Raw genomic sequence first — 13427 nt, 5'->3', positions numbered from 1 at the left:
ATAAATATAAACCACAATGGAAACATTTTAAGTAATCACAAAAAAAAGAGAAAAAAGTCCTATTTTAAATCAAAGAATGCAAAGCAGACAACTGTAAGTGCCAAGTTAACTTTTTAATGAAACGAAGACAGACACACATTTCAGTCAGGAATTGTTGCTTTCTGTGCAAACAGCAAAAGTGTGCCTTTAATGCTGATACAGGCTCCTTTCATTTGGCAAAAAACACTTACCGTAGCTTCCAAGACACTACAATTGCAACACTATTTATCAGAAAACCGTTTCATACACACCAAGCACTTACATTTCACATACTTCAGCAACTAACTTACTTTAACTTTCACAAAACATATACAACTGAGAGTGAGATTTATCTGTTGCACCCACTGCTCAGTTCTCAGAATTGCATTTGCTCAGAAAGTAACAAGATATCCAATATGGATGAGTTACTTTATTTGACACTACTAGAAAACATTTTCAACTTGAAAAAAAAAAAGTCTTAAAGTTTTAGAGGAGAAAGAGCTTTCAGATTATTACACATAAATACAGCTAAAAATTAAAAGGAAGAACTGAAAGGAAAAACACAAAGAGACAAAAAAACAACTACACAAGATAAATGTGCACATACAAGTTAAATTAAATACTCCAACTAAAATGCATCAAAACATTACATGTTGCAATTAAAATAATGTGAACTTTTTTTAAATATTAAAACTAAATTCACTTTTTACCTATCACTGAATATTAGCTACATATAAACTTGTATTTGTAGGTCATATTTTAAACAAATGTGTTCATTCAAATACAAACAAATGTTCCTCAGTAAAACTCAGGTATATCACGTGTGTGACCTCTTCTTTCAAAGCAAAACCTCTGAATGAATTGGCAGTAGATGTGGCCATTTATTGCAACTTCCCTAGGTCTTCATTTCAAAACCTCTGAGGCATTCTTCCTCCGCTATGGTTTCCTTGCTATTAGTCAGTGGCACATTACTGGATGAGATGATGTCAGAAATGATGACTCCAGTGTGTTTCGGAGCTCAATGATACATCCATCAGGCTGTTTTTATATTTATCAGAGCTTCGACATCCAATAGTCACCAGCACATCACAGATGTCCATGTGGTTATATAGTCTTTGTTGACTTTTAAAACAAGTTTTTCTGTATTATGCCACCATGTTGTGAGTGGTCATCACGGTGCTGTTACTTGCGGGACCTCAGAACTGCTCCAGGACTCCAGGATGATCCAGGAGCTCTGCAGAGATTTTTGTGCCGCTGGCGAAGCACAAAGTCAAAGTTGGCAGTGGTACACATGGCATAGAACACGTTGGCTTTGTCTGGGATCAGCAACTCTGATAAAAAAAATGACAGTGACCATGCTTAATACATTAGTTTTAAAAGCATATGCGATACTTAAGTCAAAAACTTTGACACACTGAACTTATTTATCTCATGATAATAAAAACTTTGTGCTTACACCTAAACATCTAAAATGAGTATTATCATTAAATAAATACATAAATATGTTGTTCATTTAAATAAAGCTAAATAAAAAAATTACAATTTATACACAGTATATATATATAACTTATAAAAAACAAATGAAAATTGTTACTAATTAAGTGAAATAAAGTGAAGTTGAAGTATTAAAATTACTAATACTTATATATTATATATATTAAAAACTAATACAAATTTCAAAGGCATAACAAAATAACAAAAATAATAGCTAATTTAAAATACTAATGAAAAATTGAATAGTATATAAATTATACTAAAATAACACTTGAAATCAGGTCATACACAGAATCAAGCACGAACACCAAATATTTAAGCCAACTTACCAAAATACTTTTATAAACGTTTCCGTTGTTGCCAAGTTCCACACTGACTCTGACGATACAAGAATCAGCAACCTGCTTGTTGTACATGGGATGTTTGAGAGAAGGAGAGGATGATGAAGATGATGCAGATGAAGAAGGGGAGGGGCTGTCGGGGTTCAGGGCAGACAGATCCGGCTGTACGCAGCTTTGAAAAGAGCTGGGCGGAGTCAGGGAGGAGGTGGGCGTGTCTACTGAGGTGTCCTGACACGATACAGATGGTGACTGTGAATGAAGGAATGGAAAAAGACTATTTACCTTGACAAACCTAATTATCTGTGAGAAGTCTGTTATGAGCATAGCACAGGTTTTTCAAATATAATTTAAGTGGCAACTGACCATATGAAGTGTATCAGATAGCTTAATCTTTCTTAAGTATATTTATTTTAATAGGTGTTCAGCAACACAGATTGCAAACGATAAATACTTTGGTAAATGATGTATGGAATATAAAACGTCATAAACAGGTGGAATTGTTATTTAATACACTGTGTTCTGACAACATAACTGAAGCTCTGTGTTGATAGTGCAAACATGAACTACGTTGTGGCTGCACGGTTAAGACAAACAAACAAGTCACAAACAAATGAAAACTTATCGGCCAATGCAGATATGAATTTCTCAGCAAATATATGTCATTATGTTCTGCTGATGGATTCAACATATCATAATTAATTTGAATAAATACTTTATTCGATGGTCAGCCTAACCTTAAAAGAGCAACATGTTGTAGCATATAATATTATATGAAGTAGTAAATAACAAAAAAGTTTTGTTACCTGTACTTTGTATCTAAGTGGTGAGAGGTTGGGGCTGCTGAGATCTTCCATCTCTGAGCCACTGGAGCCAGAGGATGATACACTGATCTGATCAGCAAAAGTCTTCTTTGAGACGTTCTCACTGCCAGACAGCAATCTGCAGTGAGCAGAGCAGAAACATATGTCACAGAAAAACAAGCAAAATGCTATTAGAATAGTCTGGGACCACAAAATGAGTCAAAACAGCATCTCAAAACAACACTCACGAGGTCAGTTTCTTGGTGATGAGCCGGTGGCTCCAGGGGTTGGGAGAGCTGGGACAAGGGTCAACTGGTGGCTCCAGATCTCTTGACAACTCATAGCTAATGAGGAAGACAGAAAAAATATCAGTTGGTATCTTAATATCTGAGATGCCGATCTTCTGAAGTACCCAAAGTACTACTGCCATGAATTCAAAGTCATTTCTTTTCATCTCAACCAACATTGTAAGCAGGAAATTGATCCAACCGAATATAATCTTCAAAAAGTGCAAGAGGAGCCTCACCTCTTCTGATCAGACAGAGGTATGCTGCTGCTGATCCAGGAAATGATGCGAGGATGTGATTGGAGATTGTACTGAGCACATGACGCTTGCATCTGCCTGATCTGAGACAGAATCTCAAACTCCTGAACGCAGAATGGAGAAACACACATCAGCACTCTTGACACACTAGCATTTGGTATAAATCCTAGTGAGCTTCCTTTCATTGAAACAATATAAAGGCTACAGTGATTGTACTTACTTTTCTGCGCTTCTCAAAGTTGATGAGACCGCCCTGTGAGCACAAAGAAGAGAGTTTATCATTTAAACAAAGAAACGTCAATGTGGGAACTAAAAAAAAACTATTATATATAGGACATGAATTAAGGTAAAAAATAAAATCTAACCTCTACATTATCACTTAGTGCTGTGTCCAACATGGTGAGAACGGTCAGATAAGTGCCCAGGTACGGCACCTCACCACTGGAGGGGGTCTGTCAGAAAAACAAACTTGTCAGGCAAAAATACTGTAACAGTTTGGGGTCGGTCAAGATTTATGAATGTTTCGTCTCATATGTTAGTATTTAGCGTAAAGTAACGTATTTATTTCTTTAAAAATGTTTTTACTGACTTCTGAACAGAAATATATTTCAGCAAACACAGAATCCACACACATACTTCAGTTAAAAGCTTCCTCTTTTAAGTACACACATCTTTTCCAAAAAAAGCTTAAAGTGATTTAGGCTGAGCAGAAATATCTCAGTTAGAGGAACATTGTGTTGACGCATCTTTACTGGTGATACAAGCAACTCTGTCATACTGTGTCATTTAGCATTATGGTAATACCCTTTTGGGTCTTTTAATAAATGAGCAAGCAGATTCAGATTTAGACAGATTTCCATATGGAAAATTAAATTACTAGAGTCAATCTAGACCAGCAAGCAAATGAGCCTGTGCAAGATGCATACTTCCCAAAAAGGGCAGTTATATTCAGAAACAACAGCTTAATAATATTTTTAAAACCAACTTATGACAACAGCCTTAAGACAAACGTACTACTTTTAGCAAGGCCTTGCTATCATGAAAAATACTAGTGAATCTTACCACGTGCTTGGATGTAGGACTGAGTCTGGGAGACTTAGAAGCGGTGTGAGTGTCTACATCTGCTGCCTGGTTTCCTTCCTGAATCAATCCCAAAAATAGATAACATGACATTTGGCATACTAAAATGCAAACAGTGAAACTGATTTAGATAAACATATGATTGAATACAGAGTATTAGATACACTGAAACAACATGCCTAAAGAAGCATTTACATAAACCACTTAAGAAAAAAACAATCTTTAAACAATTAAAGATAATAACAATTACTTAACAGATCATGATACAGATTGAGGTAAAAAAAAAAAGGAGTGAGAGAGACTATTATGAGCCAGCACAGATACAAACAATGATGTTTAGTTGTTGTACACTGGATACTAAACACTGCAGAATATTGTTGTGAGTGTTGTGCCTCTATACTGGTTTCCTTGCCAACAAGATGATTCATTTTTTAACCTCAGCCCTACTGATTTACTCTTTGTATGTGAGCTAAAGTGAAATAGGGTGTGGAAAATATTGAATGTTGCCTGGCAGTGTCTTTTAAGATCGTAAAAAGGACATTAAAGCAGCCATGGGATGAAATGATGTAATGATCATATCAGAGATTCAACACTGCTTTCAGCTTTTACACACAACGTAAAAGTGTTAACAGAGGCATCTGTCTGCACATTGCAGAACAAAGTGCTAGATATTGATGGATTCTGTTTTAAAGAAAAATACTTTTATTCAGCAAGGAAGTCTTAACTGGATCAAAAGTGATAGTAAAGACATTTATAATGTTACAAAGTTGCATTGTTTCTATTTCAGATAAATGCTTTTCTATATTAAAGCAAAGAATCGTGAATAAAATATCATTGCATTATAACATTTACTAAATTACATTTTGAAATATATTCAAATCAACAACATTATGAATTGTAATAATATTTCCCAATCCTACTGTATTTTTTGATTACATAAATGCAACCTTATAGTGAGCATAAGAGACTTCTATCAAAAACATTAAAAACTCTTACTGACCCAAAATTGAATAAAAAGTGTACATGTCAAATTTTAGACAGCAGGTTTAAAACATGCAGGCAAATCTGTGAAACATACTTCTACAAGGATCTCTCGATTGACCAGCACACAGTTCTCATCAGGAAATGTGTCGCACAGGAGATCGAAGGCAGCCATACTCTCCCTGAAATTACATATATTATCCATTTAAATTTAATACCATGTGTTGTGCAAATTTAATCTGTGGACTTATCACTGCACTACAGGTTTAGCAAACTTTTTCATGTCAGAAAACACTACCTGCTGACTGCTGCCCAGGTTTTCTTCAGCCGGTAAACGGCATTGGACTGAAGAGCAGACAAGATGGCTCTCAGAGAGGAGAAGTTTCTCAACTGATGGCACTCCTGTAATCCAAATAATAAATATAAAAAAACAAATCAGCATAAATAATAATAATAAAAAAAAAACATTATGCCTTGGGCTTAAGAAGAGCAAAGAAAATATTAACTTCACAAATTTACACTGGATCAAATATGTACCAACACAAAGTGATACGGACCTCTTTAAACATCTGTGCCATTAAAACTGATTAAGTAGTTAGACATAAACTTATTTTTATTATCTTAATTTGCTCAGAATCAAATTAGTATTCACATACTTGCTTATAGTATGTTTCGGGCCTTATACACACCTGAGCTACAGAGATCCACTTCTCAATAACCTTTGCCCTGTGTGTAGGGCCACTGCGGGTGCAGGATGGGGAACTGTGAGGGGATGTGGAAGGAGGGCACAGCAGAGAGCTGATAACACAGTTAGTGACGGCATTAAACTGGCCAATGGTGGCACGAACCGTGGGTGCAAGATTACGATTCTCTTTCTTGTCCCTTTGGGACCAAATACAGCCGAGGCAGTGAAATGGAACCACTTTGACAAAGAGGTCCTGACAAAGTAATGAAAGCACATTAGTAAAAAATTAAATTAAAATAAATTAAATAAAAAATTTAATTTAATTTACATCAGTAAAAGCCAAATAAATAAAAACCAGCTTCAGTATTTCAATCTTGACACCTACAGCATCTAATAGCGTGAGCTGCTCAGCAATGTCTTGTGCAGGGAAGCCCAGTACATCCCTCGTCTCTTCTATGTCCTGTCTGTCCTCGGTGTCCTCAGTTTCCTGATTCTCTACAGCAGCTGTGCTGGCTTCTGCTGATGTACCTGTGTGTTCGTCTGTTATTTAGCATCGTTGTCTTTTGGTGTGTGTGCATTAAAGCTAAATTAGCCATATTTTAAGACTTGCCTTCAGTCTGAAATTTTCTGAGAAGAGCATCGGCTTGATGAACCAGACGTCTGAAACAAAGGCGATGACGCAGATGAACACAGAGCAGCCGAAGAGCCTGGTGATCTGGAGAGTCCCGAAGGTCTTCTTGATACTCGTCTAACCACAGCCGGATCAGACAGGGCAGAGAACTGCACACACACACACACACAGACGCGCATTGTTTTGTAGTAATTATTGAAGCTCTTGGAATTAGAATGAATAATCAAGATGAATAACCAGTTTCACTTTACTAATAATAGATAACGATTGCACTGGACAACCAGTTTCAATTTAAAGTTCATTATAAAACAATATTTGACCACAGAATATGACAACTGACCAATCAGAATCACATATTCCAGGACATTCCTAAACATGTGAATTCAGCTCACCTCCTTAAACAGACACTGTTGTCCAGATTGGTGACGAGGTCCTCTCTACAGAGACAAACATATAAGTCTTCATTGAATATTCAAAGCATTCCTAAAACTTCTTATGAACATTGTAACAATTTCTGACACAAATGTGTAACAAGTGATCTTTCGAGGCCTATTAACTTTATTTATGCTTAAACAAAACACAATGGCCTCTCACCAAAAGCTCCTGTGGCGTGAGACAAGTCAAGTGAAACCTGTTATACAGTGGGTGGTGTTCTCCTCCATTCCACTGCCTCACCGATTTGCATAATATGATAATGCACATAATTCCATAGGAATAAGAGATTTCACTGGGATATACTCTGCCTCATACTGAATTTAGAAACTTGGGCTCTCCTCATATTTAAATACATGTGAGATAGCTGTGTCTGAAATGGAAATCAATGACTTTACGAAGGTACCTCCAAAGGAAACAGGCCTGCAATGTACATAGCATCATGTGTAATGTGCTAAGACATGACACAATGTGTCATTTTTATTCCTTTCACCAACAGATAAGGCACATGTTTGTGGTATATCACCAAATGAAGGTATGATGGAATTTTATGGAAACATTATATTCAGAGGTATACTTTTTGGTTCTTATTGAAGCATGATAGCCCAAGCTGATGTAAACTTAAAAGGGGGGTGAAATGCTATTTCATTCATACTGAGTTTTTTACACTGTTAAAGAGTTGGATTCCCATGCTAAACATGGACAAAGTTTCAAAAATTAAGTTGTACGTTTGAAGGAGTATTTCTGTTCCAAAAATACTCCTTCCGGTTTGTCACAAGTTTCTGAAAGTTTTTTTCGAGTATGGCTCTGTGTGACGTTAGATGGAGCGGAATTTCCTCATATGGGTCCTGACGCACTTCTGCCGGAAGAGCGCACGCTCCCGTATAGCACAGCACTGAGAGCACAACAGACTTCACTGATCAGAGCGAGAGCGTCGCGAAATGTCACAAAAGGAGTGTGTTTTTGGTTGCCAGGGCAAGACAACCCTGCACAGATTACCAAAAGAAAAACAGCATTAAGGGACCAGTGGATGGAGTTTATTTTTACAGAGCATCAACAGAGTTGTGCAAGTGTTTGTGTTTGTTCCCTGCATTTCGAAAATGCTTGTTTTACAAACAAGGCCCAGTTTGACGACGGATTTGCGTATCGTTTATTTCTGAAGGATGATGCAATCCCAACGAAAAAGGGTCACGATCGTGTGTTGGAACCGCAGACGGTGAGTAAAACTGCTTAAAATATCTCTGCCTCCTTGTTAGTGCGTCCGCCTCCCATCGGAGACCCGGGTTCGAGACCAGGGTTCGAGCCCCGCTCGGAGCGAGTCGTTGCTGCTGCAGCTGCTTTCGTTCGGTTTCAGCCTCGGGATCTGATTCTGGGTCATAAATAAACGGCTGAATCTGACTGTTAGCCATGGTTTGTTTTGGATGATGGTTTTTCCCTCACGGTAATGTCACAGCTTCCACATGCTCTCAACGCAAAAACCTACTGCCGTTCGTGATTCTTTAGCTCCGCCCCCCACATGTCACGCCTCCAGCCGGTCATTTTTTTCCGGGAAGAATCGGTACAGACTATCTTTCTCTTATGAATATAATAAAACTAAAGACTTTTTGGAGTTATGAAGGATGCAGTACTACTCTATAGGTACTCAAAATTAACAGGATATTGAGTGAAAACGAGCATTTCACCCCCCCCCCCCCTTTAATGAAAACAGAAGCGTAAACAATTAAATTGTTATTGTTTTTTTTGGTAGACTTATACTCTTTTTTTATTAGCTAGAAATCTTTTGTAACATTAGAAATGTCTTTACTGACACTTTTGATCAATTTTCTGCATACTTGCTGAATACAAGTAATAGTTTACTTTAAAACATAACTAAATCTAACAATGTCCCTATAACCCTCTGAGACAGCAATTAAATAAACACCAACTGAGCATATGTGCTAACCTTTGAAACAGGAGCTCTATGAGAGCATTTGTGCAGGTAAAGGCTCTGTAGGTGGAGAGAAAGATTTGCATGTAGTCTGGGTCAGGGCACTCCGGGTTCACCAATTCTGTGACAAGACGCTCCAGACTGGCTGCTTTAAGCCTGCGGACCTTCAGTGTGCGATACTGCATGAAGCTGAAGGCAGAAGAGCTCTCAGCGGCATCAGGTGGAGGCTGGATGGGTTCTCGGTGAAGAGTGACCCCATAAATGGCACTGTCTTCCACCTCCTCTCCCCACTCCTGCACCGGGTCCTAGACAAATACATCATCAGGCTATGCATGCTGAATCTGGAGCTGACTAATGGAAAAATATGCACATATTTAACCTACTGTAAAGCTTGATGTGATGCCTATTGCAGCACAGTGCCATAAAAATTCTATTTTGCAGTGCTGATTTTACCGCAGAGATTTTAGAAAAACATAAATTGCAGAAAGGCAGTGGACTTGCAGTGGATCTGGCTTCTGCAGTGAACTCCACTGAACCTTTCTGGAAGTATTCACTTCCAAAAAAACAACAACAACAATACCTGCAATGCACTGACCTAACATTTCGCTTGTCCAGGAAGAAATATACAAAACAGGAGTTCTTTGCAAAATACAGGCAAATTGTTATCCAAATTATAATTTAGGAGGAGTGAATACATTTATCTCCATTGGCTTAAGAAGACAATACATTGTACATAACATTTACTTTCTTGCTTTTTCAACAAAATCATCTACAATACAGAGTTCAAATCATGTTATACGCAAATACTCCAAACATTTTTACAGTCCAAAAAATAATAACGCCGCTATTTAATAATTCCCACACAAGACGACTTTTAATTTTCATTTTAAGGAAAGAATATAAATAATTTAAGGTCTTTCATGGTGGAAAACAGTAACTAGCTGACACCAAAAATACTCAGTACTTAATTTACAAAAATCCTCTTTGGTGGTAAAATGAAGCCATGATTATTTGCATAGCAAATATCATACCCACAATGAATAACAGCTGTGGGCGAATAAAAAAACCCCTGATGATTTTAAACAAAGACAGACTGTGTAACACACTGGAGTAAATTAAGTCCAGTCTTTTCTCTATCAGGGAAAACCCAGTCGTGTTGTTGAGCTGTTGTTGACTTATTCAGATATGACCAATATTAGATCTCAGCTCATAACAAGTAGCTTGAGGGCATTTTAGCATAATAGTGTCATCTATTACTGATTCTTGAACACGGGATGTCCTAGAATGTTTTAAAATAAAGTTTACTTGATTGTTTTTAAACTAAGAAAACATAAATAGTTATAAAATCACCATTCCTCATAACATAACGTAATAATTCACATAAAAAAAAAAAAAAAAAAAAAAAAAATATATATATATATATATATATATATATATATATATATATATATATATATATATATAAATAAAGTTTCAAATAACGATTCAGAAACTTGAGGTCTGTTTTTGTGTGTGTATGTGTGTAAATAGTGATAGAGGCTATTTACACTAAGTACAAATAGCAGCATGTTTTAATGATATGATATTTATACTAAGTGGAAACAGCTATAGATTCTATTTACACTATGTTAAAATAACAGGATTTTCTGCTATTTATACAACTTTTTGCACATAGTGGCAACTATCTGCACCTCAGTATTGAAGTGCATTATAAAACAGTATGCAACAATAACTTATTGAGTGTAAATTGTAATTTTAATTCAAATTATTGAATGAATGCCACCTTATTGGGACAATAAAGCCCACCCTACACCTATCCTAACCCTACCCGGTACTTAAAAAAAAAAAAAATGTAATTGAAAATAAATGCTTTTCTGATGTGATTTGAAATTTGAAAAGGGAGAAAAAGTTCGCCTAAAGGCGGATTCAAACTCTGGTCGATCGCGTCAAAATGAGACCACTGCACCACTGAAGATGATGTTTGTTAACTTTTTTTGTAATTTTGACCAGCCGAATCCCACGTTGGTGGGCGAAGCTGTATATAACCTCTATCAACAAGGTGGGCTATTTGTACTTAGTGTAAATAGACACTCCAAATATTAAATAACACAATTACAGGATTGATAATAATAAATATTTATTGGGCACCAAAACAGCATATTAGAATGCTTTCTGAAGGACCATGTGGCACTGTAAACTGGATTAATAATGCTGAAAATTCAGCTTTGCATCACAGGAATAATGTACTATTTAAAATATACAGTATTAGAATATACAGCAGTTGTTATAAACTGTAATAACATTTAACCACATTGCAGTGTACTGAATTCTTGATCCTTGAGTACAAAAAACATCTTTAAACATAACAAAAACTCACTGACTCCAAACTTTTGAATACTCCATTATATTAACTTATATTAACTCAGAAAAAAGTATTTTGTATTATTATACAAACACTTATAATATAAATAAAACGATATTTTTCCTTTACCTCAATTCCAACACTTTTTTAAATTAAGAATATTAAATAAATACACGTGTGACATGTAAAATATGTAATCTGTCAATCACTGATGTGCACTGTTTTGTTCTAAGCCTCAAGAATCACTGCTCTCTTCTAAAAGCTCAATGGATATCACAGAATTTAGGCTACATAATATGCAAACCACACCATTTGGAAAGGATTGCGCTTCCAAGTAAACCAAGGACAGTCTTTTCCTCTAACAAATCAGTTGCTGCGAAAATCACAAGGGCATTCTTCCTAGAAACTCCAGTCAAGCAAAACAGAGCGTTCCAAGCCAAAACTGTGCCATGGAACCAAACACAGGGTAATATGGGGGAAGGGAAAGCTGAAACTATGACAGGTCAGCTGTGAAACGGGACACTGTAAACATATTCAATCTCCAGGTGGTTCTCTGAACAAACACAAAATCGTTTTTATTGTGAGACTCCTGAGGGAAAACTGAAGCGCACCGCACCCTACCCTGAGCACGCAGGAGTCAGGACATATGACACAAACGCTTTCCTAAAGCCACCACACGTCGAATTGTAAAAACATTGAGCTTTATGACAGTATGAGATGTCCGGAAAAGAAAGAACAGGATATAGGCTAATGTATTTTCTCTATCATTAAAGTGAAGAGAAACACTAGTGCGGCGCGAGACACACTGCAACAAAAAAATCTCGCTTCCAGATCTGATGATACAAAGTTACATGCTCTCTAGTCATTCAACTTTTTAAACTAATATTAAACAGAATTGTTTAATAATTGTTCAAGTCATTGATGAAAACAGCCTTAAACAAGTAAGCGACTTACCATTGTGAACTCCCATTTTGCCATGTTTTCAGTTATTTATTTCTTCAGCTGTATGATCAAGCAGTGTAAGCGGTTCGACTTTCCTTTAGCGCAGCAAACAAACAAAACAAAAAACAACGTAAAATGTATATCGTAGTCAGCTAGAGTTAAGCTTGACTATCACGTCTAGCGAGCTGGTGGAAATAGCTTTGCAAAGTGAAGTTTAATTAAGAACTCCAAAGAAGATAAAGTCAGCTTACTAAACGTCTCATACAGTACTACCATAATTGTCATCAAATATATTATGCTTCAAAGGAAAATGAAATCCGTGACCTAAGAAAATGATTATGTTTACGGTTATGTCTATACAGCACAGCGCAACTGTCAAGCGCTTTAAACTGCAGTGGGTTGGACAATTATGTCTAGTATGACGTACAGGATGCGCTCATTAATATTAATTAGAAAGTTTGCTTGATTTATTAATATTATTTACGTTGCGAACGCCTCAGGTAGTTTACCAAGTAATTTCGCATTGCTAAATTAATATTCATGACCTAAACCTTAGTTGTAGTAGGATTCATAATGTAAAGCCTATCAATGTCAAACAATAAATTTTTCCAATCAAATCATCCAAGTAACCAAAATTTATTAACAACTTGTAAAATGTTCTAAAAAACAAATAGGCTTGGCTGGAAGCCAGTTGATACCATAAGGGTTCAACAATAAGGGTGTAAATGTGCAATACTTTACACCAGACAAAAACAGTAATTCAAAACAGTGACACAGGCCAGCTCCTAACACAGAGCCAGAAAGACACCATCCTTATTGTGCTAAAACATTTCAAAAACATTTTTTAAAAACACCATACATCAACATGAATACACATTCCAATACAGCACAATATAAAACAAACATACACTTCGACCATATACATCACATATAGTACCAGCTAGACAAGAGTTTTCCAACTCTGCACAAACCATCATTGCCATCTGCAAAAAACATTTAAATGCAAATGATTTTACAACATATCACACTGTTAAAAAGTCCTACATCCAAAATTGTCATATATCTAACAACAGCTACGACAACTGTTTTCCAAAACTGGCACAAACCATCATTGCAGTCTCCAAGAAAAAAATCACCACCACCCATATGGCAATCAGCCTGCACCTGCCATTACTCCAAGGTTAATGCAA

The 13427-nt window shown here is 36.4% G+C and overlaps 1 protein-coding gene across 1 annotated transcript; it reads right to left on the bottom strand.

Moving 5' to 3' along the window:
* Window positions 1-1235: 1235 nt before the first annotated feature.
* LOC113050896 (ral guanine nucleotide dissociation stimulator-like 1) lies at window positions 1236-12604 on the bottom strand. The gene is made up of 16 exons (XM_026214333.1): window positions 12250-12604; window positions 8949-9238; window positions 6967-7011; window positions 6554-6723; window positions 6329-6471; window positions 5948-6196; window positions 5557-5660; window positions 5356-5440; window positions 4260-4337; window positions 3563-3649; window positions 3418-3450; window positions 3180-3301; window positions 2902-2997; window positions 2657-2792; window positions 1842-2102; window positions 1236-1349 (listed from the first exon to the last, which is right to left on the bottom strand). Exons 1-16 carry the CDS (start codon window positions 12271-12273, stop codon window positions 1341-1343), a joined length of 1932 nt encoding a protein of 643 aa, XP_026070118.1. The 5' UTR covers window positions 12274-12604; the 3' UTR covers window positions 1236-1340.
* Between the last annotated feature and the right edge of the window lie 823 nt (window positions 12605-13427).

Source organism: Carassius auratus, chromosome 31 (genome assembly GCF_003368295.1).
Source record: "Carassius auratus strain Wakin chromosome 31, ASM336829v1, whole genome shotgun sequence".
Taxonomy (NCBI): domain Eukaryota; kingdom Metazoa; phylum Chordata; class Actinopteri; order Cypriniformes; family Cyprinidae; genus Carassius; species Carassius auratus.
This window is presented reverse-complemented; position numbering and strand designations above follow the sequence as displayed.